The sequence below is a fragment of the Equus asinus genome, chromosome 8 (genome assembly GCF_041296235.1).
Source record: "Equus asinus isolate D_3611 breed Donkey chromosome 8, EquAss-T2T_v2, whole genome shotgun sequence".
NCBI classification, from domain to species: Eukaryota; Metazoa; Chordata; class Mammalia; order Perissodactyla; family Equidae; genus Equus; species Equus asinus.
In genome coordinates this window covers 35,789,731-35,815,000 of record NC_091797.1, presented here as the reverse complement: position 1 = coordinate 35,815,000, position 25,270 = coordinate 35,789,731, and the positions used below count along the sequence as shown (strand labels likewise).

Sequence of the window (25,270 nt, the reverse complement as noted above, 5' to 3'; positions counted from 1 at the left end):
ATTGTCTTGTAATTGTGTGGTCCTTTATATATTCAGAGCTCTCAAACATACACGGTCTTGTTTGACCCCTACAGCAACTTGGAGGGATGGGCAGGGCAGTCTTCTCCACTGTCCATTGGAACTGCTCTGGTAGTTGACTTTCCTACCGCACTCCTGAAATCTGAAACAAATCTGTGCATGTTTCTACCCTACCCTTTCCTGGCCCCTAACACTGACTGGATAACGTCTAAGTTTCTTAGCGAAGCGTACAGGGCCTCCCATATAGCCACACCTACCTGTCAAGCCTCATCTAGCACTCCCCTTACATCTCAGCAGTACAAAACCGCATTTCCATCAGTGCACACACCTACGACTTTGTAAGCTTCACTCTTTACCAAAAACAAAAAAAACCAAAAAACCCATCTGCCTTCCGGTTCCCTTTTTAGCACTCTTTTCCTCCCTGAGAAACATGCATATACTTTTACCATACCGTGTATTGGCCTATGTTGTAATTTTTGGCCATTTCCGTCCTTAATCATACCTCCACTCCAGAGAGTGCTGGCAGTATCTAACTGAATTCAGTTTCACAGATGAGATTTACATGTATGTTAATATCTCAATCTTACATTTTTGTTAGTTCTAAGCATGCCGGTCCTTCCCACTAGACCGGTAGCTAAAAGGCAGCGTCTGAGTGTTTTATGCGCCTCTATCTTCAAGGTCTAGCACAGTGACAGGAAAAAATCCAAGCTGAAGGTGCATTAAGAGCCCAGCTCCAACACCTACAGGCACAGGGCGAGGACTAGAACCGAGAGTCTTTAGTGTGTTTCCAACTGCTCCTAGGTCCTGATTCTGATTCCGACACGAAACAGTAATAGGCCAAACAATAACAGACGAAACAAAAACAGGCCATTGTCGGGTTATTACTTTTGCTCCTTAGTTTTCCCCGCTCTCCCACCCACCCAGTCTTAAAGATGGGGAGGGGGGAAGGGCTCAGCTACAGGACGCCCAAACCAGGTATGGCATCTGCCCCGCCCCCGCGCCGGGCGCCGCGCCACACCCGGTCTGCAGTGCCCAGCCCAGCGCTCCCCTTCCGGACCGCCCCCTCCTGCCGGCTCTGTGTAGTACGTGCGCGTGCTGCCCTTGACCGCCCCCCTCCTCCCACACCCGCAGAGACGCCTCTTCCGCCAAGTTTGTGTCGCCTTCTTGCGGAGCCTGCGTACTGTCACATTACGGCGGAACTAATCCGGCGACGCCTGCGCTTTAACGCGTTTCGTGCCCGGAAGGGAAAACGGGGACTATGGAATACGTCACACCCGGAAGAGGAGAGCCGGAAGTGGGGTTGGACAGGTTATCCCCAGGGGTGGGGAAGCGGAGGCCCAGGAGGAAGGGGAAAAAAGAAGGTGGACGATCCTGGCTACTACTCTGAATCCGATACCGATTCTCTTAGACCCCAGAAACAGGAAAAGGGAAGGGTGTCTCATCCCCCTTCCTCTCCTCAGCCTTAGCCATGGCCGAGGCAGGGGCCGGGCTGAGTGAGACCGTCACTGAGACAACGGTTACCGTGACAACCGAGCCCGTGAGAAAGGCGGGGGGCGGTGCTGTTTAGGGGTCTGGGAGATACCGAGAGGGAGGGGATAGGGCTTTGGAGAGTTGCTGGAGGGACTGGGCCTGGGGATATGGAAGAGTGGGGTTGAGTGTCTGGGATTGGGAGAATCACAAGATACTGGGGATGTTTGGAGTGGCAGGGATGGTGCAGGAGGCTGATCAAGCGATATGTAATAGAGAGTTAGAGTTAGGATGCTGCTGCTTGGGGTGGTGGTGTGTGTAAATAATGAAAGAATGGGAACTTGGGGATTAAGGAGTAAGGGAGGTGCTGGGGGAAAATGAAGAGCTGTGTAAGAAAGCATGGTTGGAGGCCAAATGTAGGGGATTTTGACTGGAAGCATGCTTATCTGTAAATATTTGTTGAAGGGATGAATGTAAAAGGAAGGAATGAGGGAACAAAAAAAAGGAGATGAGGATAGTATTTTAAGAAATCAGAGATATGAATAGAGGAAAACAGCATTGTTGCAAAAACAGGTTAAGTTGCTTTCAAAGGGAGAAGGTTGTATTGGGCTCAATAACCCCTGGATTAAGGAAGTTTAGAATAATAGTTACCAGAGATTCTGGGATGCTAAGAAATAGGTGGATAAGAGGTGGGGAGGGCTGGGCTTGAGGATGAGAGAGGTGAGAATGGAGTTCTTTCTTTAGTGGGAAAAAGAATGGGGGGTCTGGAAAAAGCAAGGGAAATCAAAGATTAGGTATTGGGGACTGAGAAAATTTTCATGTATTAATACCATCAAGGATGATTTGGGGAGGAAGACGGAGGAACAGCGAGAATTATATTTTCCTTTGAAGATTTGCTGGGACCTTCCCTAGGTTAGGAACTGTGCATTCTCTGTATAGTAGCAGTTATCAAGAACAGTAAATAATACTTCATGATTCCATAAGGGACTCCCTGAAGGTCAAAGGCCTGTTCTATTTTATCTTCTAGCACTCAGCTTCTCTGGTGCTATGTCTATGATAGTGATTCAGCTGGGAAAGGGAAGAGAGGAGGCCCCCGGGAGGGAGTGGGAGAGGTTTGTAGGAGGGGACTAGATAGTTATGCCCATCCCTTGTAACCTTCCAGGAGAACCGGAGCCTAACCATCAAACTTCGGAAACGGAAGCCAGAGAAAAAGGTGGAATGGACAAGTGACACTGTGGACAACGAACACATGGGGCGCCGCTCATCAAAATGTGAGTAATTGTTGTCCCGCAGTAACCCTGGAGTTCTGGCTTCCCTCTGCATACCTTCTACCTTCTCACATCCTCTGGCCTTCCTGAAGCCCCCACATGCTCACAATCCTATCACTGCCTTGGTTGTTCTCTGGCATCAGGAAGAGGTTAAAGTTAGAGGGAAAGAGGTAGGGAGGGGCTCCAATTGGGATGTGCCAAAGCCTGAAGGCAAGAGGTATCAGAGGTGGAAGAAGTAGAGCTTTGGATTCCTGGGTCTCTAAAAGGACAAGGGGGTTGGGTGCCTGAGTCTCAGGGGGTAGGCCTGGGGAAGCTGGGTCCTGGAAGTCAGGAGGAGACAATGGTGGAAGTAGGAATTTTTACTGAGATCCAGTGGGAATGGAACTGACTACATCTTACTCTTCCTCCTTTTTAACTGGGCTCCTCCCTCCAAATCCAGGCTGCTGTATTTATGAGAAACCTCGGGCCTTTGGCGAGAGCTCCACGGAGAGTGATGAGGAGGAAGAGGAGGGCTGTGGTCATACACACTGTGTACGGGGCCACCGCAAAGGACGGCGTCGTGCAACCCCGGGACCGAGCCCCACCACCCCTCCCCAGCCTCCTGACCCCTCCCAGCCCCCTCCAGGGCCAATGCAGCACTAAATTCCTCTCTCCCCCAGCATTCCTGTGTCTGTCTGGCCCTGAATGTATTCACGTGGCTACCTGGGGACTAAACCCATGGTTTGATCCCTTCTCCAGACCCCTCCTCCCCTCTCCTCTGCCTGATAGAGGGAAGAGGGAGAGTTGGGTGGACAGAGAACCTGGAATTCTGACTTGCTGCTATTCCAGAACCCAGGTTTCTGGGTTCCCCTAGCCCTCATTTCTCTTTCCAGTACCCATCCTCCTCTCTCCAGGGATTCAGGCATCTTGGTCCCAGTTTCTTCCCTTTGTTCTCACTGCCAAACTGCCTGTCCTGGGATCCAGTTATCTTGGCCCCCTGCGCTCTCTCCCTGAGTCCCAAACACTTAAATTGGGTTTCCAACAGCCCCAGCCTTCACTGCCAGGGTCCCAGTCAGATTCCAGGCAATCTTGTCCCAGCTATGCTTGTTAATCCTGGCTTAGAGCTCTTCAACGATGTATTTAAATAGTCCTATTAGTCCTTGCCTGTGGGATATGAGGTCTGATGGGAGACCTCAGTGCTCCTAGCCCTTCCCCTCCCATCCACTCCCCTCGTGCCCTCAAGAGAAGTTAGGAGAAAGGTCTTTGTCATTTTCACCTTTAATGAAAAATGGAAAAAGAACTAGTCATGTCCTTTCTCCTCACCCTTCTCATGTGTTCTAGGATTTCTGACAAAGCTGGCTCACTTAGAGCCAACTGTCTCTTCAGCTATTGGTCTTCTAGCTTTGGAGACAGTTCCAACATAGCACCAGGGCCTTGGGTCCCTGGGAGAGGAAGGATAAGGGAGAGAGCAAGAGGCGGGGGTCTGTCCCCTCACCACGCTCTTACCCCTTCCTTCCTCTCAGCCTTCCCCATCCCTTACTGGGATCTGGATATCGTTTTCCAGGCCTCTTGCCATGCATCTCTAGTTGCAGAGATCAGTCAAATCCATACCACCATAGAGATCTCATTTATTGCCACAAATGCACAAAATAAATAACCCAACATCACAAAATGTGTAAATACGGGCCCATTTATACATATGGGGGAAGATGTGAGGCTATATACAAGGATGAATTTGGGGTGTCTGGGCCATTCCCAGGTTGAGGAAAGGAGAGGTAGCACCATTGGTTCTTCCTGCGAGTATGTGCAGCGGGGAGTTTTAAGGTTCTTAATGGAAAATGCATAGTAAGCAGTCAGGGTGGAGTAGAACTGGTCTGCCCCTTTCCCCAACACCTCCCCCACAAAAAGGGGTCTTAAGTTCTTTAGAAAGCTCTAAGGCCCAAGCCAGAGTCGAGTCTCTTGCTTTTTAGGAGGAGGCTCTTGTTTCTTGAGTCAACAGGGCAGGGAGGCCCAAGCCTTAGCTGTGGAGAAGGCACTGGGCCCTTCTTTGAAGTTAAGAGAGGCAGGTCTGGGAAGTAAAATGTTTGACTAGCAGGGCCTCTGTGTAGTAAACATGGGCCGTTTACCAATACTGATGGGTCAGGGCCTGTTCCCCAATTCAGGCCTGGAATATTAGAAGGTAGAAGGGGAGAGATCATTTGGAAGTCCTGGGGTACACGTGGAAAAGAGTCCCAAGAGGAAGGGGGCAGGAATGGATGTGGCTTTAGGTATGGATGTGAAAACTGGAGGATGGTTGAGGTCTTACTATTTGGGAGAAAAGAGACAATGTAGGTGGGTGGGGGTGCTTATCAACACTCCCGCAGTGGGCATGTGGACATGATCCCTGGAGAGTGGGGATTTCTGCACCCAAAAGGAAGCAGCCTCACTACAGGCCAAACTAGAACGGGGGTTGTGGGCAAGACACTCAGCCTTCTGCTGGCACGATGCGGAGCGGGGCATGGGGGTCCCGGGTGCAGAACAGTGGGAAGACTCGCTCTCCCAGGGGCCCGGGTGCCTGGAAGGCAAAGAGCAGGTCAAGTGAACGGCCGTCGTAGAAGGCCACGCGGCCCCGCTCCCAGTCCAAGTCCACACGAATGCGCCGTGGTGGGGGCCCGGCGCCACCCAGCGGTGTGGGCTCAGGTGCTGTGAGTGCCCACAGGCGGCCACTGCGGCCCTCCACAGCCCACACAGCCCCCGCAGGGCACAGCCCTACCCGGCCCTTGCGTCGTACTGACTCCCCGGCTGCGCCCACGGCATAGCGGCTCTCCCCATCATCCTCCTCCTCTCCAGAAGAGTCTCTGCTGGAGGCAGCGTCTGAGGTCTCCACCTCCCAGCAGTGGCGGCCAGCCCTGAAGCCCTGTGCCCCTAGCACTGCCAGGAGCTGATCGAAGCGCGCAGGGCCATCAGGGGGTGCAGGTGTCCCTGGTGGGGCCAGCTGGACGCTGCGGCGGTCCTCAGAGATGAGCAGGCGGCGATGTGCGGTGCCAGGGTCCAGGGTCAGGTCGGCTGAAGAGGAGAAGACAAGGAGAGGGCCGCGTGAGAGGGGTTTCAGAGTCAGAGGAGGGATAGAAGGCAGAATATGCAGCAGTAGGCTCATGAGATACCCCACAACAGCTCAAAAGGCAGCTGTAGGACCAAAAAGGGTGAAGGCATACGAAGGGCAGGCCTGGGCAAGACCCAAACTGTGCAGTGATGCGTCACTTCTGTAGAATTGGACTTGGAGAAGGACCCTGCTGGCCCAGGGCAGGGGGCATAGCGCAGAACTCAGAGGAAAGGTTGCCTGGTTTGTGGAGGTTGAGGAAGAGTAAGGCTGACCTGACTTCTGGGGAGGAGTGAGGACCGATACGTCAATCTTCAGCATCTGGGGTGGGGCATGGGAGCTGGGTCAGCAAGATGGGGAAGGTAAAGAGGAAGACTGATACCAGATACCAGAACCCCAAGTGACAGGGGAGGGGCAAAGGGAGGAATTCAAGGTATCCTGAGAAACCAGCCCACCCACCCACAGGAATAGGTGGAGTGGACAGGACTATTTCTACAGGGAAGGTAGGGCAGAGGAAGAGAGAGAAGGCGGTGATAGCCAGAGGAACCAGAAAGAATCATTGGCCTTGTGCACATGGAGTGCTTTGAGGAAAGATTTCTGGATTAGAGTGCTAGAACTAATCTGGGTTGGGTGGGATGGTGGGTAACCCAACGGGTAGAGCATCTTCTCTAGGCAGTTTAAGGGTGGAAGGCAGCTGTAAGAGTGATGGAAGAAGGAATTCCCCAGAAGCTGCAGAAAAGGCCCAGAGTCCCACAAGGGGCAGGGAGACGCAGGAGTCCTGAGACCCTTCTGGAGAGAACTGATGAGATGTGTTGGAAGCAGAGATTCCTGAGGGGCAGCTGATCTCCAGGGGTGTGTTGTGTGAATGTATGAAAAGGTAAGAGAGGAGAACGGCTGGAATATGAGGAATTGAGGACATTGTTATGAATTGAATTGCATTTCTCCTAAAAAAGAAATGTGGAAGTCCCCCAATACTTAGAATGTGACCTTATTTGGAAATAGGGTCTTTACAGAGCTAATCAAGTGAAAATGCGCTCATTAGGGCAGACCCTAATCCAATATGACTGGTGTCCTTATAAAAAGGGGAAATTTGGACCCAGAGACAAACCTGTACAGAGGGAAGATGATGTGAAGACATAGGGAGAATGCCATCTACAGGCCAGGGAACGCCTGAAACTACCAGAAGGTACCAGAAGTTAGGAGAAAATCATGGAACAGATTCTCCCTCACACCCCTCAGAAGGAGCCAACACTGCCGCTACCTTGACTTCTACCTCCAGAACTGTGAGACTAAATTTCTATGTTGTTTTTTTTTTTAAGATTTTTTTTTCCCTTTTTCTCCCTGGTACATAGTTGTATATTTCCAGTTGTGGGTCCTTCCAGTTGTGGCATGTGGGGTGCTGCCTTAGCATGGCTTGATGAGCAGTGCCATGTCCACGTCCAGGATTCGAACCGGCAAAACCCTGGGCTGCCAAAGTGGAGCGTGCGAACGTAACCACTCGGCCACAGGGCCAGCCCCCTAAATTTCTATGTGTAAGCCACTTAGTGTGTGACGCTTTGTTACAGCAGTTCTGAGAATCTAATACAGGCAACAAAAAGGACTGATTATTTTTTAAAAGGAAAAGGGAGCAAACCTAAAACAGACTCTCATTCTGTTCCCTCCCTTTGGCCTTCCTTACCCGTCAGTCTGTGAAGCATGTTTTTGACCACTGGGTAATCTTCAGGGAGATCATCCTCAGAGTTAGATGACTTGGGTGTTGGGGCATCAAATCTGGACAGATGAGGGAGAAGGGTCAGGAAATCAGTAGACACCCTCTGCCCTCTGATGTCCCCACCCCCATCCCACTCACATCTTTGGAGCTGAAAGGGGTGATGCCACACCCACAAAACCTGTCTGTGAGTGGGGACAAGGATGTGAGCCCAGGGAAAAGGTGATGGATGTGGCGGCTGGGAGTGGAAAGGAAGGAACAGTCGAACTCACCTTCTCCATGTCTGCCTCATATCCTGGAATGGGCAGAAGAAAACATGGATGTGAGCTCTGGGCTTCACACTGTGGGGAGCCCCCCCACCACCCCAGGTAGTTGTGCCTGCATTGGTCAGGTCTCTCTCCCCACCTCTCAGAGTGATCTCACCTCTTTATCCCCTGTACTGCCTTTTCCTCTCATTCTCTCCCTTCTTTCATGACCTTTCCTTTCCCTCCATCACCACTTTGTCTTCATCCTTGTAACTCCATCCCCCACTATCCTCCCCTTACCCATATGCCCCAAGTGCTCTCAGTTCCCCTTCCCCGGCCTCATCCATGCCTTTTCCTTGCCCCCAGAGTCCTTACCTTTCCCTGCTGCCCTGCCCACCCAGCCTCATTCTCTGATCTCAGTGGCCCCTATTCTCGGCAACTTGCTGAGGTGTAGCCCAGATAAACATCCCCCTCCCCCTGTATCACACAGACCAAACACATACCCAGAGCCTTTGGGCTAAGAGTTGCTACATAAAAGCCTTATAATAAAACTGCTTCCCCTTTTGCCATAAAAGCCCAGTGGCGTTTATTGGGCCCTTTGTTTTGTGTCTCTCTACCCTGGCTAAGAAGGCGGCTGGACTTGGATGTGTCCCGGGAGGGTGCCATGGGAGCCAGAAGAGGGCGCTGGCTGCTCCCCCTCCAAATACGCAGTAGGATTCCCCCTTTCCCCTTCACTGTCCAGTGGGGATGACTGGAGCAGACCAGTATGGTGGTGAAGGGGAAAGAGGATAGGCAATTTGCCGAATTATGCCAATTACACCTAGACTAATTAGATCTATGTAGACTTCAAAGGGCGGAAGCAAGACCTGAGACCGGCTCGGCTGCTGGGGAGAAGCCAGTCGGGAATCCCGGAGGCCTGGGGGTCGGGCAAGGGAATGAGGTTAGTTGATGCTCAAGGAGTCGGGGCCCAGGAGGGACGCGGCGCGGGGGCGGGGGGTGGTGGTGATAGGGCTGGGATGTGGAGAGGAGCCAGAGGCCTCAATGGCCGTTCTTCCAGATCTCGCCTCCACCCGTCGCCGCCCCTGCCTGGGGCTCTGGGAGGAGCCAACGACAATAATAACAAACAACACACAGCTTGGCTAAGGCCAGAGCTCGGGGACCAACCCCACCAGGCTACAGGGCCTTTTGGATCTGTTCTTCCGTTCCTTCCTCCCTCATTTTGGCAGTCCCTTCCTTACCCGCCCCTCACCTCCAACTTTTTCTCCGCCCTCCCCCTGCTCCCCCTTCCTCCTGCCAATTCTGATCTCCCCTCACCCCCAGCCTCCTAGGACTTCTGCTCGCCCTCGCCGGAGTCAGCTCCTCCCCACCCCCCGCAGGATCCCTCCGCTCGCCGGGTCTCTTACTTTTGGGCGCCTAGCCGCGTCATTCTCCATCCTCCCGCAGTTCCCGCGCTCTGCTCAGGGGGCTCCTCGCGTTCTGTCTAGTGCCCCAACCCCTTCTCTCCAGCTCCTCTCACCAGATTCAGGCATCCGTCCAGACCTCTCTCCTCTGGGCAGTGTCAACTCCTTCCCGTCGTCCTTCCTGGCACCTCTCACTTGACTGTGAGGACTCGTGGTTAGCCCCCGTCCCCTTGTGCTTTGCTTTTCTCTCCTCAACTCCATCCTTTGCGTAAACTTCCATAAGGGCTCGGGCCAGGGAGGCACCATTCCCTCTTCCCTCAGGGAACTCATGAATCTCCCCCTTCCCCAACAGCTGGGACCCGTGCAGTGCACCCTTGCCTCACCTCTCCGTGCGGGTCCAGGCAGCCCATGGTGGGGATGCGGCCCCCTCGGCGTTTCCCCGCGCGGGACCCGGACTCGGCCAGCTTCTCCCGCAGTCCGCGGCTGATCCGCACCTCCACCGCCAGCCGCACATTAGACCTCAGGCTGCGGCGGGGGCATGGCAGGCCGCAGCAGGGGCAGGCGGTGGGAGACGCCTCAGTGCCGGTCGCCGGCGGGGTCCCCCAGCGGCGGGCCAGGCACGCGCGGCAGAAGCTGTGCTCACACGCCAGGAGCACTGGGTCCTCGAAGGGGCCCCCGCACAGCGGGCACGTCGCCAGCAGCTCCAGACGCTCCACCAACCCCGGGCCCAGCTCGGGCGCCTCCATAGGAAGCCAGCGTCTGGACGCCGTCCCTTCCGCGACCACCGGGACCGCCTTCGAGTGTGCAGATGGCGGACCGCCTCTGCTGCTTGCTGAGTCGATGCCCCTCTCTCCGTCTCCCGCATTAACTTTCTGACGCTTTTCTGTCCTTCTCCTGGACCTGCCTCGCTCTTCAGTCTCAGTCTCCGCGAATCTCGCCACCACGTCAGCCTTTATAGGGAGGGAGGAGGCCCCTGCGGGAGGTAAACATCAGGCCTTGCATAACACCTCATCTAGCTCTCTCGCTTGAGAGTAAGGGTTGGGGGAGGAGGGTGGGAGGAAAGGACACCTAGGTCCTTGAGCCGAGGAGTTGATCACTAGGGGGCGCTCTGGGGGTAAGGTAGCAAGCAATGTGGGGAGGGTACCCCCTTGTCACCCGCTGAAGAGCTGGAATCTCACCTCCCCCTCGGCCTGAGGTGTGCGGGTGGGCACAGTGCCCAGACTGCTTTTGGCATGTGTGCCCACATCGCCAGGGTATGAGTCATTCCAGGTGGCTGGCACACCTACATCTGGGGGCTGGGGGCCGGAAGCACAGATCCTGATTTTTGTGGCTTTGGCAGGCCTGTGAGTGTTAGTGTGTGGCTGTCATTCAAGGCGCCTCTCTCCTTTCCATCTTGCTGCCTTACCTATTAAGGGCTCAGTAACACTCTGAAGCTTTGGGGTAAGAGGTGGGGAGCAGGTGCCCACACTCCTGCCTCAAGGAGTCAAGGTAGGGCTCTCAGCTCTACCTCTGGCTGGCTCCCAGGGCCTCTTCTGTTGCTCTCTTCTGTGTTCCTCTTTCTAGCTCTTTCTCTCTGTTTTTGCCTGTATATGTTTTTATTTCCATTTTTCTCTTTCTCTCCTTCTTTGGAATGTACCCAAGGGTTATCTATTTCACTCTCTTGGTAAACTGAAGCTCAGAGAGCTGGCATTGCCAAGGTCACATAGCAAGGGAAAGACCAGAAATGGAGCCATACCCAGGACTTCTGATTTGTGCCCTTGCTGTGACTCCACCTGCCTCTTTTTTATTTTAGACCAGTAGAACTTCCTTCTGCTTTCTGATTTTTTTCTGATCTTTCCTTGTGCCCTCTTCCCTCACCTCTCTCTCTCTATTTCTTTCCTCCTTTCCCCTCCTTTTCCCTCCTCTCCTCTCTTCCTCCCTGCTCCCTCCTCTTCCTAGCCCTTTGGCCTCTCTCATGCTAGGCCTTTCTGTCTGGATACCCTTGGGGGTTTATGAATAAGTAAGCCTCCAGATGTCTACAACTCTGATCACACACACTGTTGTACAAACATGCGTGTGCATTCATCAATGTCTAAATGCCCAAAGGTGCACAAAACTTACAGACAGATACATCCTATAACACAAATATCACAGATATGCCCAAATAGTCTTATACACACTGAATATCACTGGGATGGACACCCAGTATTATTTAGGGACTAATGGACATACTCAAAGAAAACATGCAAAGAGCCACTCTGTCATTAGTTTTATTGTCAATAAGAACAACAAATCAACAGCAGTAAGTCTTTATGGAGCAGCAGCATTTTACTAGGCATCCCCTCCAGGCATCCTTCTTCTCCTGCCCATACTTATCAGGGAGACACTCAAATGTGACACCCTGATAAACAAAGCTACACAAATAAACACATGTATACTCATTTTGGAACAAACTTCCCAGCTTGATGCTCTTAAAATGCACAGCTACCCAAGTAAAAGACTACAATGTAGTACAACCGAAACCTGTTTTGTAAACGATGGACTTCCGTGTTATGGTAGCAGAATAATGGGCCCCCAAAGATGTCCATGTCCTAGTGCCTGGAACCTGTGACTATATTACCTTACATGGCAAAGGGGAATCAGGCTTGCAGATGGAATTAAGGTTGCTAATCAACTGAGTTTAAAATAGGGAGATTATTCCAAATTATTCAAGTGGGTCCGGTGTAATCACAAGGGTCTTTAGAAGTGGAGGACAGGAGCTGGACCTGTGGCTGAGTGGTTGGGTTCGTGCACTCGGCTTTGGCGGCCCAGGGTTTCACCAGTTCAAGTCCTGGGTGCGGACATGGCATCGCTCATCAAGCCATGCTGAGGTGGCATCCCACATGCCACAACTAGAATAAAGCTAAAACACACAACTATGTACTGGGGGGCTTTGGGGAGAAAAAGGAAAAATAAAATCTTAAAAAAAAAAAAAAAGAAATGGAGAATGGAAGCAGAAGAGGACAACCAGAGAGATATAAGCTTGGAAGGCTTTGAAGATTGAGGAAGGAGGCCATGAGCAAAGGAAGTGGGCAACCTCTGGAAGCTGCAAAAGGCAAGGGAATGGATTCACCACTAGAGCCTCCAGAAGGAACCCAGCCCTGCCGACACCTTGATTTTAGCCCAGTAAGACCATTTCAGTCTTTTGAACTACAGACCGTAAGATAATAAATGTGTGATGTTTCACACATTTCAGTCGTAAGTTTGTGATCATTTGTTACAGCAGCAAATGGGAAATGAACACATGCTTTCTCTTTCTCTCTCTGGCCCTTTGGGACTGTCTGCACTTGGCTTTTTTGCCCCTTCCAATTTCTCTCATTTTCGGGATTTCTCTGCCTCTCTTGGCCTTTTTGTCCCCTCTTGTCTTTTTTCCTTTGGATTACTTCATTTTCTTGGCTCCACCTCCATCCCAAGATTTCTTAGACATTGGGTTCTTTCTAGATCTGGGTCTCTGTGTCTCTTCAGGAAACTTGTATTGTCACCAACACAAGTGCCTTTCTGTGGCCCCCAAGATCTTGTCAGTGGTTCACATCTATGGTTGCACGTTAGAAGCATCAGGGGAACTTTTAAGTCCCTGATGCCCAGGAGACACCTCAGATCAATTAAACGGAATCTCTGGGGATGGGTTCCAGGCATCAGGAGTGTTGAAAGCTCTCCAGTGTTTAGCTAGGGGAGGAGGGGTGAACCCCTGTCTTACGAGACGAGGTGTGCAGGTGGGCCTGCCCCTCCCCGTTTACTCCTATGCTCCAGCCACGGTGCTTTGTATTTTCTGTTCCTTGAGCCGGCCAAGGCTGATCTCATGCCAGGCCTTCTTTGCACTTGCTGTTCTTTTTGCTTGGGCCCCTCTTCTTCCAGAGCGTTCTGTCTGGCTCAAGAAGCTCCTAGTCTACTTGTCATTTGCCTTCTGTAGCCAGATGATGAGGAGTCCTGCTAACAATGCTTCAGCTCTGCCTTTCCTCCATGGTTACCAAATGGTTCTAGGACACACAGTCCAGGGAAAAGGCATTTGAGACAAATGCTGCCAGGAAATATCTCACTTCTCAAGACTTTCTCCCTCCCTCTCCAGAATCCCCAACAACTCTGTACTTGAGGTTCTAATGCCCCTTGGGTTCATACTATCTCCGAGAGCCGGATGGGTGGAGGAGATTTTTGGTGTGGCTCGGCTTGGCTTGCTCCGGTTGATCGTGACTGGATCCTGCCTCTCTGTTAGCATCGCATCTTCTTAGCATGGGTGCCTCCCACATAACTGTTCCCACCCCTTCCATCTCCTTCCAGGATGCCTACTTGTGATGTTGTGGAATGTCGCAGCTTGATACTCATGCATGGCATCAGGGAATGCTACAGGTGGGCTAGGCCTTAGCTCATCCCCTTGGTTCTTTTCCTTCTCTTCCTTTTTTTTTTTCCTTCTCTCTTTTTTATTTATTCTTCAGTCTATCTCTGCTCCATATCAGTAACATCCTCATCCTTTTAAAGAGTCCACAAGTTTTTAGGAGACCTCAAGGGGGAAAGATAGGTATGAAGAGGTGTTTGGGAGACTGATGACAAGACAGTCATGGTCCCTGCCCCTAGGGAGTGTAATAAGGCAAGTAAAGTATATCCACCATCAACCCAAATCTGCCATTACTGAATTAGAGAGTATGATAAGGCAAATAAGGTGTATCCATCATCAGCCGAGATCTGTCATTATCAAATTGTAAAGGTGCACTGAGGGAAGACAAGTGGGTTGAAGATATGTTGACAGACTGGAGAATGAGTGGGAATGGTTTCAGGAAGGCTTCCTGGAGGAGGTAACTTTTAAATGAAGGCAGCTTGGGTTGAGTGAGAGAGAAGTGAAAAAGCCTGAACAAAGAATGTGAAGCGTCTTTGGGGAGAAAACTGAAAGTGGGAAAAGAAGGCCCACAAATGAAGGAGACCACAATTCCTCCTCAATTCCCACTCACTATGCTCCTTCCCCAAGATTGCTTCTATAATGACTCATTTTTTAAAAAGACTCCACTGTTTACAATATGCTTTAAGATAATAGAAAGTTCAGTTAGAGCAGGACAGCTTTCCTATGCCATTGCCCCAAGAACTCTGGGTAAAACACCTCCTGATGGGGAGGGCAGCTTCGGGAGAGTGGACTCTAGGGGACGAAGATTCAACCAGGCTAACCAATCACAATACTCAAGACATGACTCAAGCTATACGGATGACACCCTCATGGCCCAGTCTCTTGTCCAACCCTGTGACAGCCATGGGGCCAAGAGTCCAGCCATTTTACAGCGAGGGCCCTGGGATTCCAGTACAGTAAGGGATTTGCCTAGGCTCAAACAGGACTGAAATTCAGATCCACTGCTGCCAAATACTGTGCTGTTTCTCTTAAACATTACTTCCTCTCTTCTGAGACTTTACTTTCTCTTTTCTTTTTTTTTCAAACCTTTTATTTTTTATTTATTTATTTATTTATTTATTTATTTATTTAAGGAAGATTAGCCCTGAGCTAACATCTGCTGCCAATCCTCCTCTTTTTGCTGAGGAAGACTGGCCCTGAGCTAACATCCGTACCCATCTTCCTCTACTTTATATGTGGGACGCCTACCACAGCATCACTTGCCAAGCGGTGTCATGTCAGCACCCAGGATCCGAACTGGTGAACCCTGGGCTGCTGAAGCAGAACATGCACACTTAACTGCTGCGCCACCGGGCCAGCCCCTACTTTCTCTTTTCTGTCCCTCCTGGAAGCCTCCTTCTTCCCTCTCCCTTTAACTCCCCGCTTAGCGCTAACAGTTTCTCTGAGATGTTGCCTCTCCTTCAAGTTCGTCCTGGATGCTCATTTATTCTCTTTCCTTCTGACAACCGCCCCATCAATGTCGCTGATATTTCTTTATCCTTTAAAAGTCCCCTTAAACATTCACTATTCATTCTTCTCTTCTTGATGTTCCCTAGCCCTTCTTATTCTCCACTCCCTTAGCAGTGTTCCTTTAGGAACTGAGCATTCATTCATTCATTCATTTAATCATTCAACAACTATTTACAAAGCACGTATTATGTGACAAGCACTGTTCTAGGGGTTAGTGTTCCACGGTGAACAAGCCAGCCATGGTCCCTTATCCTCTGGCAATTTAGATTCTATTTGGAAAGACTAACAATAAGCAAGTAAACAAATAAATTAACAAGATAATTATAGATGTGATAAGTGCTTTGAAGAATATAAAGTGGGTAAATAAGAGGAATGAACTGGAGGAGGTGTGCACACTTTTAATAGGGTGTCAGAAAAAGCTTCTCTGATGAGGTGACATTTGAGCTGAGCCCTGACTGATGAGAGGGAGCAAGCAGTGAGGAGAGTTGGGGGAGAGCTTTCCAGGCAGCAGGAACAGCAGGTGCAAAGGCCCTGAAGTGAGGAAGATCTTGATGAAGATTACACACTATGAGGTGTGATGAGAATGCTTTGATATGAGATTGAGAGGTACAAAGAGCCACGCTGTGCAGGACCTTAGGGAGCAGGACAAGGAGTTGAGTTTTGTTCTAAGAGCAGTGAAATGCCACTGAAGGGCTTTAAGTGGGGAATTTACATGGTCCAATTTACGTATTGAGACACTCACTGAGTCCTGGTAGTCTTTTCTTGCCATTTTCTTTTCTTTCCATTTTCTTTTCTTTCTTTTTTTGTTTTTTTTTTACTTTTTTCCCCCATCTTCTCCCCAAAGCTCCCCAAGTACATAGTTGTATATTCTAGTTGTGGGTCCTTGTGGTTGTGCTATGTGGGATGCCACCTAAGCATGGCTTGATGAGTGGTGCTGGGTCTGTGCCCAGGATCTGAGTCAGTGAAACCCTGGGCAGTCGAAGCAGAGTGTGCAAACTTAACCACTTGGCCACGGGGCCAGCCCCTCCATTTCCTTTTCTAACTCTTGTCCTCCTTGACATATTTACATTCAAAATGAGTGTCCCATTTCTATGTCTATTCCCCATCATGGAGAAAAAGTCTTCCAAACAAATAATTTCTTAACCTATACGGTGCACCAAATGTAGCTAATTTGATTCTGGTTCCCACCTCTATTACTAGAGTTCAAAGAATCATAGATTTGGAGAATATTAGAGTCAAAAGGGACATAAACACCACATAGTCTACCTTTACATTATACATAAGAAAATTGAGGCCCAGAGGGTTGACCTAGCTTGTCTAAGATAACTGGTGTGTAAGTAGGGGAGCCTTTCTGATCCTTATGTCTTAGGAGTGCAGAAGCAGGTTTCTTCCTGTTTCTTAGACATTATTTCAATTAAAAGATATTAACTGACCACTTACTATATGTCGAGAGTCGAGGCCCAGCTTCAAAAGGAATGGAAGGGACAAATGACGAGGCCCGTGCACAGTCACACCAGGATGTGATGTGAGCATAACAGCTACTGCCTTCAGGAAGCTTAGAGTCTGTGGACGAGAGAGACACTGAGAAATCACATTGAACACAAACTGTAACGTGAAGGAAAGTACAGAGTGACGAGAGTTGTGTCGGCTGGCCTCAGTGCAGGAAGCAGAAATCACTCTGGGTGTTTTAAGCAGCGACGGACTTAATACAGGGGAATAGATAATAAGAAAACCATTGAAAGGGCTGGAAGATTAGAAGTCAACAGGTCCTCAGTGGACTCTTGGCTTCAGGTTCAATCACTGTAGGTCAGAAATGCTGCAACTACTGCTGGCAGTGCGGCCACTGCCCCAACTGTCCCACTCCACGGATGACTCATGTTTATTGGAGCTCGTCCATCCTCTCTGCTATGGGAAAATGGCCTCCACCTCCCTTCTGCCCTTCAAATCTCCTACAAATACATCTAATAGGCGGAACTTAATTCATGTCCAGAACCCTACCTGCAAAAATTTCTGAGAAATAGTATTTTACTTTCCAACCTCCCCAAATAAAAGAGGAATGAAGTCAACCCACATATCTAGAGTTGCCAGATAAAATGCAGGACATCCAGTTAAGTCTGAATTTTAGGTAAACAATGAATTTCTTTTTGGTGGAAGTATCTCCCAAATATTGTATGGAGCATACTTATACTAAGAAATGATACATTATTTATATTTATCTGAAATTCAAATTTAAATAGGAGTTTTATATTTTTATGTGCCAAATCTGGCAACTCTACAAAGATCCAGCACAGAGACTGATAGCAGGGAGCTCTAATTAGATGGAGGGTTGAGGAAGGCCTCCCTGAGGAGGTGACATTTAGGAGGAGAGCTGAGAGATGGATAACAGTTCACCAGGCATGGAGAGGAGGGAAGGCCATTCCAGGAAGAGGGAACAGCTTTGCAAAGATTCTGAGGCAAGAACAACTTGGGTTAACTTAAACAAACCTGGCGCATTATGAGCTGGGGGCAAAGGTGTGTGAAGACTTAGGCAGAGACCAGATATGCAGGGTCCTAAGTTTTGAGTAGTGTAATAAGACAAGCATTGAATGCAAGAGACCCAGGGCCAACACATGCTAATGGCATCCCCCAGAGTTGTGTGAGATGGTCATCCTGAAGAGAGAAAATTATTCTAGTAACTTAGGTGAGAGATGATGATGGCTTAAGTTAGGTGGGAGGCAGTGGAGCTGGAAATGATAGACCAGTTGGAAGTATATTTTGTGGACAGAACTGACAGAAGTGTTGGAGTGGTCTTTGAGGGTGAGGGAGAGGAAGATCAAGGGTGAATTCCTAGTTCCTGGAATGGACAACTGGGTCAATACAAGTGCTATTATGGAAATGGGAAAAGCTCTTAAAGAGCTTTGGGTGTTGAGATGGTATCACAAGAGAGGAGGTAAGAACAAAGTGATGATATGTCTTGTTTCAGTAGGACAACAGTGCACAACCACTGCCTCTCTCTGCAGAATACTCCCTAACGGGCACTTACCTGCCTATTCTTTCCCTCCCTCCCTGTCTTCTCCTCCATCATTTTCTCTTTCTTATTCTGTCTCTCTCTCTCTTTTTTTGCTTTGTAGTCATCCCATTTCCTGGACAGAATCAGAGCCTCAGCCAGTAAGATGGATGGAGCGTAGGAAGCTAGAAATGGAAAGGTTTCCTGTCATTCTGTGGTCCATGGTTTCCCAGTAGACCTAGTAAACCATTTAGCCTCTCTTCCCTGGACCCAGGAAGGGGGGAGGCTGAGAGGAAGGAGAAGAACTTGGACTGAAGCAGCTAAGGAGGCATCATGCTCTAGAAGATGGGAATCGACTAGTCCGAACCCCTCATTTCAGAACTGAGAAAACAGGGTTTTGCCCATTCTAATTAAACTAGGTAGGAACTACAGAGATGAAGGAACATACACCTCACTTGGAAACAGTGAATTTTCAAGATTTGACTCAACTCTTGTTAGTTTTATGACTATAAAGTGAAAACAACTATATTACATCAGAGAATTGTTTTAAGGATCAATGGTAATAATTTATATTCATTTACTCAACAAATGTTTATTAAGCACCTACTATGGGCCAGATACCGTGGTGGGAGCTAGGGACTCAGCAGAGAACAAAGCAGATAGGAATCTGTCCTAGAGGGAATTTTATTCTGATGAGTAAAATAGATAATTAACAAGTAAGTAAAATGTATGATAGGTACCATAAAGCAATATAAAACTGAAAAGGAAAATAGCGGTGCTGGATAGGGTTGGCAGGATTACAATTTCAGTAGGTAATATTTGAGCAAGGATTTGAAGCAGCTGAAAGAATTAGCCAATTACTTTATCCAGAGGAAGAGTGGTCCAGATGGAGGGAAAGACAGGCTCAAAGCCCCTGAGGCAGAAGCTGTTGATGTGTGAGATTTAGCATGAAGGCCGTGTGGCTGGAGCAGAGGGAGCAGTGGGGAGAGTGGTAGGAAGTTAGAGAGGTCATGGGCAGACCGTGCAGGACCTTGAGGCCATTGTGAGGACTTTCTGTGCTAATGAGTGAAGTGAACCTGGTAGGGGATGGAGGTGACAAGAACGGGCAGACTTCTGGATGTGAGCTGATGGAGAGCTGACACGGTTTGCTGCTGGATTGGATGTGGGATGTGAGAACAAAAGAGGAGTCAGGAAGCACCAAGGGATTTGGCCCAAGCACCTGGGAGGATGGAGCTGCCCGCGACTGAGGTGCAGAAGACTGAGTTGCCGATTTGGTTGGGAAGTCAGGAGTTAAATGGTGGACGTGTGAAGCCGAGCTGGCTATCAGATATTCAATAGCTTTGTGAAGTGTGCAGCCCTACAGAAGCATATGGCATTACGAGTAGGGGCAGAACCAAAAAGAATAGTTCGTGGTTATATAGCAATTTAGAAACTTCAAAGCTTCTTATTGTTTTACTTTGTAAATTTCACTAACTACTTCAGGACAGTGTAGAACATCTAGTTACAGGGAAGAAACTGGGTCGTATACTTGCTTGCCCAACGTCAAAGGCTGCAAGGGGCAGAGTCAGGGCTGGGACTCAAAGGGCTTCTTCCTCCAACACAGTGTTAGAACTTTGACTCCTGACTCCCAGAGACACAGAGTCAGAGACATGGACTATGAGTCAGAGAAACCAAGTCAGAAACATGAAAGGAAGCGTGAGGCAGAGCACAGGGACCCATGAGGGAGACAGCAACACAGAGAGTGACCTAGAAAAGCTTAATGAGCTGGAGAGCACCTGAGGGAAGCCCCACGCGCCTCTTGGATCGTGGGCCACATGACAGACTCTCCTTCCCGCCCTTCCTTCCTCCTCCAGAGTGACCTGTCGCCAAAACATCACTGGCACGCTGCTGGCATCAAGCCTGCCAATTAGTTCAGGAGCCTCTCCCTCTGACTTCCTCCGGAGCCTCAGATGTACCCTCCCCCCCCCCCCCCCCAACACACACCCCTCCAGCCCTGTCCCGCCCTGCCCTGCATCTCAGGGAGGAAAACTGGCCCTGGGACCTGACTCGGACTCTGTGGCTCCCCTCATAAAGCCCCTCCCTGCGCAGAGTGTGGCATCTCATGCCCTTTTATCTGCCATCTCTGAGCATCTTTGCCAGCGTCCTTGAAACCAGTGCTTGGTAGAGGCATCCATGGGCAACGCCTGGCGCCTCCACCCCCAGGGGTAAAGTGTGTGGCAGGAAGGATAGGGAGGGGCTTCAAGGAAGAGAGGAAAAAGATCCCACAAAAGTTCGTGGGATGGCTCTGAGGAAGTTGTGAAGATTTATTTACACCTAAGAGGAGGAAGGCAAAGCCTGCAGAGAAGTGCTCACAGGAGGAATTAGAGGAGAACAGAGCCCAGCAAATTAGATGGAGGGGAGAGGAAGGTGAAACGACAGCACCAGAAATGAATGAGAGACAGATGAGGAGGAGAGAAATGGTCTCACACATGTGTCTGGACTAGGGAGAAGATTTTGTCAGAACTAAGTAAAGATGGAAATGAATTTGGAGAAGGGGTAATAATAATACTTGTGCTGTTTTTTGAGCACGTTCACATATTTTAATTTATTTCATCCTTGTGAAGTAAATATATTTACCCCCATTTTACAGATCAAGAAACTGAGGCTCAGAGAGGTAAAGTGACTTGCCCCAAATCACACAGCTAGTAAGACTCTAAATGCTGTACTTTATCCTTTATACCACAGCTGCAGCTGCTTCTGTATGTGGCATATTAAATAAAAAAGAGAGGTTAAACTTATAAAAGTGAAGATTTTCAACCAATAAACACTTATAGGGCACTCTTTCTGTGCTGGGCAATATACTAAGTACTGAAGATACTAAGACAGGGCTTTCAAAAGACCTTGCTTCTAGTTGGGGTGTGATGTGGGCGGTACAAAGAGGACAGGAGGCTGTGAGAGGACTGAAGGTTCTCCTCTGCGGGAGGGCAGCTTTCATAGGGGAAGTGACACAGTCTGCTCTTAGAAGAAGGGAACTATTTCCTCAGTGGATGATGGGAGGGGGGTGGAGAGGGCCTTTGAGTCATACGCAAGCAAACACAGTGTGTGGGAGAGCTCCAAGGAGTTGAGTGTGATAAAAGAGAACAAAGGAGGGATGTGAAGGGAACTGGATGGAGAATAGTGATGTTTAATTCATGATCTATTTAAAACCATTGCCTAGCTGTAGTAAGCGCTGAGGAGGGATCTTACCACTATTATTTTATGGGATAATGAGGGTGTTTCTCCATTATGCTGGGGTAATAGGAACTTAAATGAAATAAAGAAACATTCATGGAGCATTCCTAGGTGCCAGATAGCATGCAAAGTGCTTTTATATACATTATCTAATTTAATTCATGTAGCAGTTAAAAAGAATGAGGAAGACCTATTTGGATTGACCTGAAAATATCTCTAAGATTCGTGATTAAAACACAAAGTAAGTGAGGAGTATTTTCTACTATGAGTTATGATCCATATTAGAGAAACACACAGGGCAGGGTTTGGTCAGATGGAACAGGGAGTACAGAACCAGGAAAGCCCAGGAGAATGAGGCATGTCTGGAGAATAGCAGGTGTTTCACCTCTGTGAGGATTACGTGTGTGGTGAGGATGGTGGGTTTTGCCTGAGGCTGGAGCTGAGGGGGACACTGAGCTTGCCATGCTTAGGGCTTAACGTCAACACTGTTCTAGACGAGTCTCAGAGTTTTTAAGTGGGAAGAAACATACTCTGATTAAACCTGTTACAGAGATGGTCCTGGCTGCAGGTGGAGAACAGATTGAAGGAGGGAGGGAGACCCCGAGGGCTGCACCAGGCTGGACCGTGGGAACGCAGAGGAGGAGCGAGGGAGTGTGTGAAACTGGTCCGAGGGAATGAGTGGGTAGCAGATCTCAACAAGTCTGATGGGGAAAAAAAGGAACAAAACACAGATTATTTTTCAGGATTGTAATAGAAGTTATACACGCACATAAAAAGTCAAATCATTAAATGAGTTTAATGAGAAAAACCAGCAGCCCCACCCCTATCTCCACCAAATCCCTAGCTGATTTGCTTTTTGGTGTTGATCTCCATATCTATAAACACCAAGATTATATTATTACTGGATGCTCTTTCAATTTTCAGTATTATCTATTGATTTGCTTTTATGAAAGATACAGCGTTTCTATTTATTTATTTATTTATTGCTGAGGTAGATTCGCCCTGAGCTAACACCTGTTGCCAATCTTCCTCTTTCTGTGCGTGAGCTGCGGAGACAGCGTGTCCACTGACAGATGGGTGGTGTAGGTCGGCGCCCAGGAATGGAACCTCGGGGTCCCAAAGTGGAGCATTCTGAGCTTAACCACTAGGCCACTAGGGCTGGTTCATTTTTCTTTTTAAGCACGAACCTCACTTGGTCCACAAACAGATATCTTTATCATCCCCACTGTCCTCACTTAATAGCTATTTCAAAAATACATACACACATGTTCACATATATATCTCCACATGTACATAAATATATATGAAAGTGCACCGAAAAATGTCCTGAAGGACCACATCAAACTAGGATTCAGGAGGACAGTGGCTAAAGGAAACTTTCATTCTACTTGTCTGATTTAAATTCCTTTCAAATGAATGTATATATTAATCACTTGTGTGATTACTAATCCACACAACAATACTAAAAGGTAATTACCATTAGCCACAGTTTACAGATGCAAAAACTGAAGCCCAGAGACTTAAGTAATTTGTTCAAGGTCTTAGAGCAAGCAAGCACAACTGGTAAAAACTGGATTTGAACCTAAAGGAAGAGAAGGGACCAGCACTGGGGCAGGACAAAAGAAAGTGAAAAAGAAAGCCAGGCTCTGAGGGGTGGGGGTGGGAGGAACCTTTAACCAGAGAGATACCACCTTCGGCAGAAAGAGATAATGAAGGCAGAAGGCAGGAGGAAGTAACCTCAGGGCTGTTGATTTGAAGGAAATGTGAAGGGCACCGTCAGTGAAGGGGGCTCACTAATATTCAGACAGAAGCTGGACTGAAGGGGGAAAGGTCATGGCCCCACGTACTTGGAGAATGTCCCCAGAGAACTCCTGTGCCAGGCATTTGCAGTGAGTCATCGGATCCCAAAAACTGACAGCAAGAGTGAGATCATTACCCCAAAAGGAAGGGAGCAGAGACAACAAGGCCCTTAGGGTCCAGGGAGCTTAACCCGTCTGGTCAAAGGCCACTGTCACAAAACCAACAAAGAATTCATATCTAATAGGTTTTCCTCAGGGCTCAAATGAGTAGGTATGGGAGTCACTGGGAGGCTGTGATACCAGGCAGGATGACAAACAAAAACAGCCTGACTAAGAAAACAAGCTGCAGAGTCTCTGCCCTGGGAGAATGAGGGGTGTCTGGGGAGGAGAAGCCTAGGAGAGTTCGTAACCAAGGCCACCCAAAGCACCTGGCCCCTCCCTAATCACAACTCAACTTCACCCAGTGCCCAGGGTCACCTGTCCCCTCCCATGGCCATGAGAGTGGTGACTATGAGGGCTCAAAGAGCCAGCCATGTGACCTTGGATTATATGGCTGGGTTGCGGGTTGGATGCTGGAGATAAACTCTGAGGCTTGCTCTATTTAAAAAGTTTCTTGCTTTGAACTGGATTCTACACTGGTATATACACATGCCCCAACCCCACTAACCCATCCTTTCCCCAATTCCCCACCTAAAAACTGACAAAGGAAAAAAGAGCAGCCTCTGCATTCAGAAGCTAGTTTGACACTCGATAGCTAAACCATGTTCTTCTCCTATGAGGTGTAAACTACCTTACAGAAGATCAATCTTGGACGAGCTTACTCTGAGACCATGATAAAATGAGACAAAGTGAGGCCAGTTCATACTTCTGTCTCAGCACAGGCAAAAACAAGATCACTGTGCCACCCACAAAATACCAAACACCCCTTCTCTTAGCCAAAAGGAATGATTACTACTTCTTTAACAATTACAGCTTTATCCTCATTCTAGTCTCCCCACCCTGTAGATTGTGTGGATTGAGATATCCAGTCGTAGAATTCACCCTGCTTTCTGACAGCATCTAATCTAGAGCAGATCTCTACTTCCTTAGACCCTCCCCAAAATTGCCTAATCAAAGCCCAAATCCTAGAATAGGTTTTTTCCCTAACACTCTCTTACTGAGACGTTCTGTGGTTCCCTATGGTGTGTGTTCTCTCTTGCTGCAGGTAATAAACTCAACTTGTTTAACTACAGGTGTGTTTCTTGGGGTCTTTGGCTGGAGGACGTTGATAACATCAAGTGTTTCTTTTCTTCATTCTCACCCTCTGGGATCTACACTGAGGATCTGGACGTAAGCTGTGTGGGAGAAGATGGCATAAAGGCAAGAGGTGCTGTCAGAGGGACAAAACCAGTCATACATTCATTCAACAAGTATTTATTGGGCACCCACATATGCTGCAGACTGTTCTATGTGCCAAGGACAATAGGCAAACAAAGCAGGATCCATGATTTTTCAGGAAGCTCTCAGTTGGGGCCAGAGGTGGGAAAGACAAATTAACAGATCATTATTGTTTATGAAGATAAGTGAAATGATTGAGGTAGGCCGTGGGGGCTGCTAATTCTCATAGAGGAGATGCATCTACACTGGTGTGTTAAGGGAGATGGGATATCAAAAAGCCTTTCTGAGGACAGGAATGTTTGAGGCCTTGGAGGCTGAGGACAATCTCATGAGAAGGGACAAGAGCAGGTCAGGGACATGATAAACAGCATGGTAAGTGGGGAATTTTACATGCAATCGATCTTATTAGAATGAAAAATAGGAAGCATGTTGGGGAAGGGTTAGGCTGGAGGCACTTACAAATCGTGATATGGAGTTTGAACTTCATCCTTTACTGAAAGGGGGCATCATTAAAGTCCACTGAAAGTTCAGTAAGTCCTGACATGATCTGATTATGTTTTTAAGAATCATTTGAATATCTGCAACTTACTTTAAAATGCATAAAATTACAAGATGGACTGATGGATGAATAAAGGGAAGGATAGATGGAAACATTTGCTAGAGCAATTATAGCAAAATGCTAACAGTAGAATCTAGGTGGTCGGTATTTGGGTGGTCACTGTGAAATTCTTCCAACTCTTCTGTTTCTTTGAAAATTTTCATAAGGAACTTTTGGAAAAAAATTACTTTGGCCTCAGTCATGGAGGATGGATTGGGCAGGATAAATCTAGAGACAGGGAGATGAGGGAGGAAGCTGTTGTCATAATCCAGATGACGG

The 25,270-nt window shown here is 48.6% G+C and overlaps 2 protein-coding genes across 3 annotated transcripts; one reads left to right on the top strand and one right to left on the bottom strand.

Moving 5' to 3' along the window:
- Positions 1–1,288: 1,288 nt before the first annotated feature.
- Positions 1,289–4,032, top strand: PPP1R11 (protein phosphatase 1 regulatory inhibitor subunit 11). Its single transcript, XM_014860564.3, has 3 exons — positions 1,289–1,555; positions 2,648–2,756; positions 3,193–4,032. Exons 1-3 carry the CDS (start codon positions 1,487–1,489, stop codon positions 3,393–3,395), a joined length of 381 nt encoding a protein of 126 aa, XP_014716050.1. The 5' UTR covers positions 1,289–1,486; the 3' UTR covers positions 3,396–4,032.
- A 35-nt stretch (positions 4,033–4,067) lies between these two features.
- RNF39 (ring finger protein 39) lies at positions 4,068–14,549 on the bottom strand. Of its 2 annotated transcripts, XM_044776215.2 has the most exons (5): positions 9,548–14,549; positions 7,792–7,814; positions 7,490–7,581; positions 5,485–5,777; positions 4,068–5,286 (listed from the first exon to the last, which is right to left on the bottom strand). In XM_044776215.2, the coding sequence occupies exons 1-5, from the start codon at positions 9,908–9,910 to the stop codon at positions 5,197–5,199; spliced, it is 861 nt and encodes a 286-aa protein (XP_044632150.2). In that variant the 5' UTR covers positions 9,911–14,549; the 3' UTR covers positions 4,068–5,196. The 2 variants fall into 2 exon arrangements, with proteins under 2 accessions (XP_044632150.2, XP_044632149.2); XM_044776214.2 differs by having other exon boundaries at positions 4,068–5,777; positions 9,548–12,498.
- Between the last annotated feature and the right edge of the window lie 10,721 nt (positions 14,550–25,270).

Excerpts from the sequence above, each read along its gene's own strand:
- PPP1R11 (XM_014860564.3), top strand. The coding sequence starts at position 1,487 with ATGGCCGAGGCAGGGGCCGGGCTGAGTGAGACCGTCACTGAGACAACG. Across the intron at positions 1,556-2,647 it reads TTACCGTGACAACCGAGCCC|GAGAACCGGAGCCTAACCAT; the intron begins GTGAGAAAGGCG and ends GTAACCTTCCAG. Across the intron at positions 2,757-3,192 it reads GGGGCGCCGCTCATCAAAAT|GCTGCTGTATTTATGAGAAA; the intron begins GTGAGTAATTGT and ends CTCCAAATCCAG.
- RNF39 (XM_044776214.2), bottom strand. The coding sequence starts at position 9,910 with ATGGAGGCGCCCGAGCTGGGCCCGGGGTTGGTGGAGCGTCTGGAGCTG. Across the intron at positions 7,582-7,791 it reads ATGAGGCAGACATGGAGAAG|ATTTGATGCCCCAACACCCA; the intron begins GTGAGTTCGACT and ends TCATCTGTCCAG. Across the intron at positions 5,778-7,489 it reads CATGCTTCACAGACTGACGG|CCGACCTGACCCTGGACCCT; the intron begins GTAAGGAAGGCC and ends TCTCCTCTTCAG.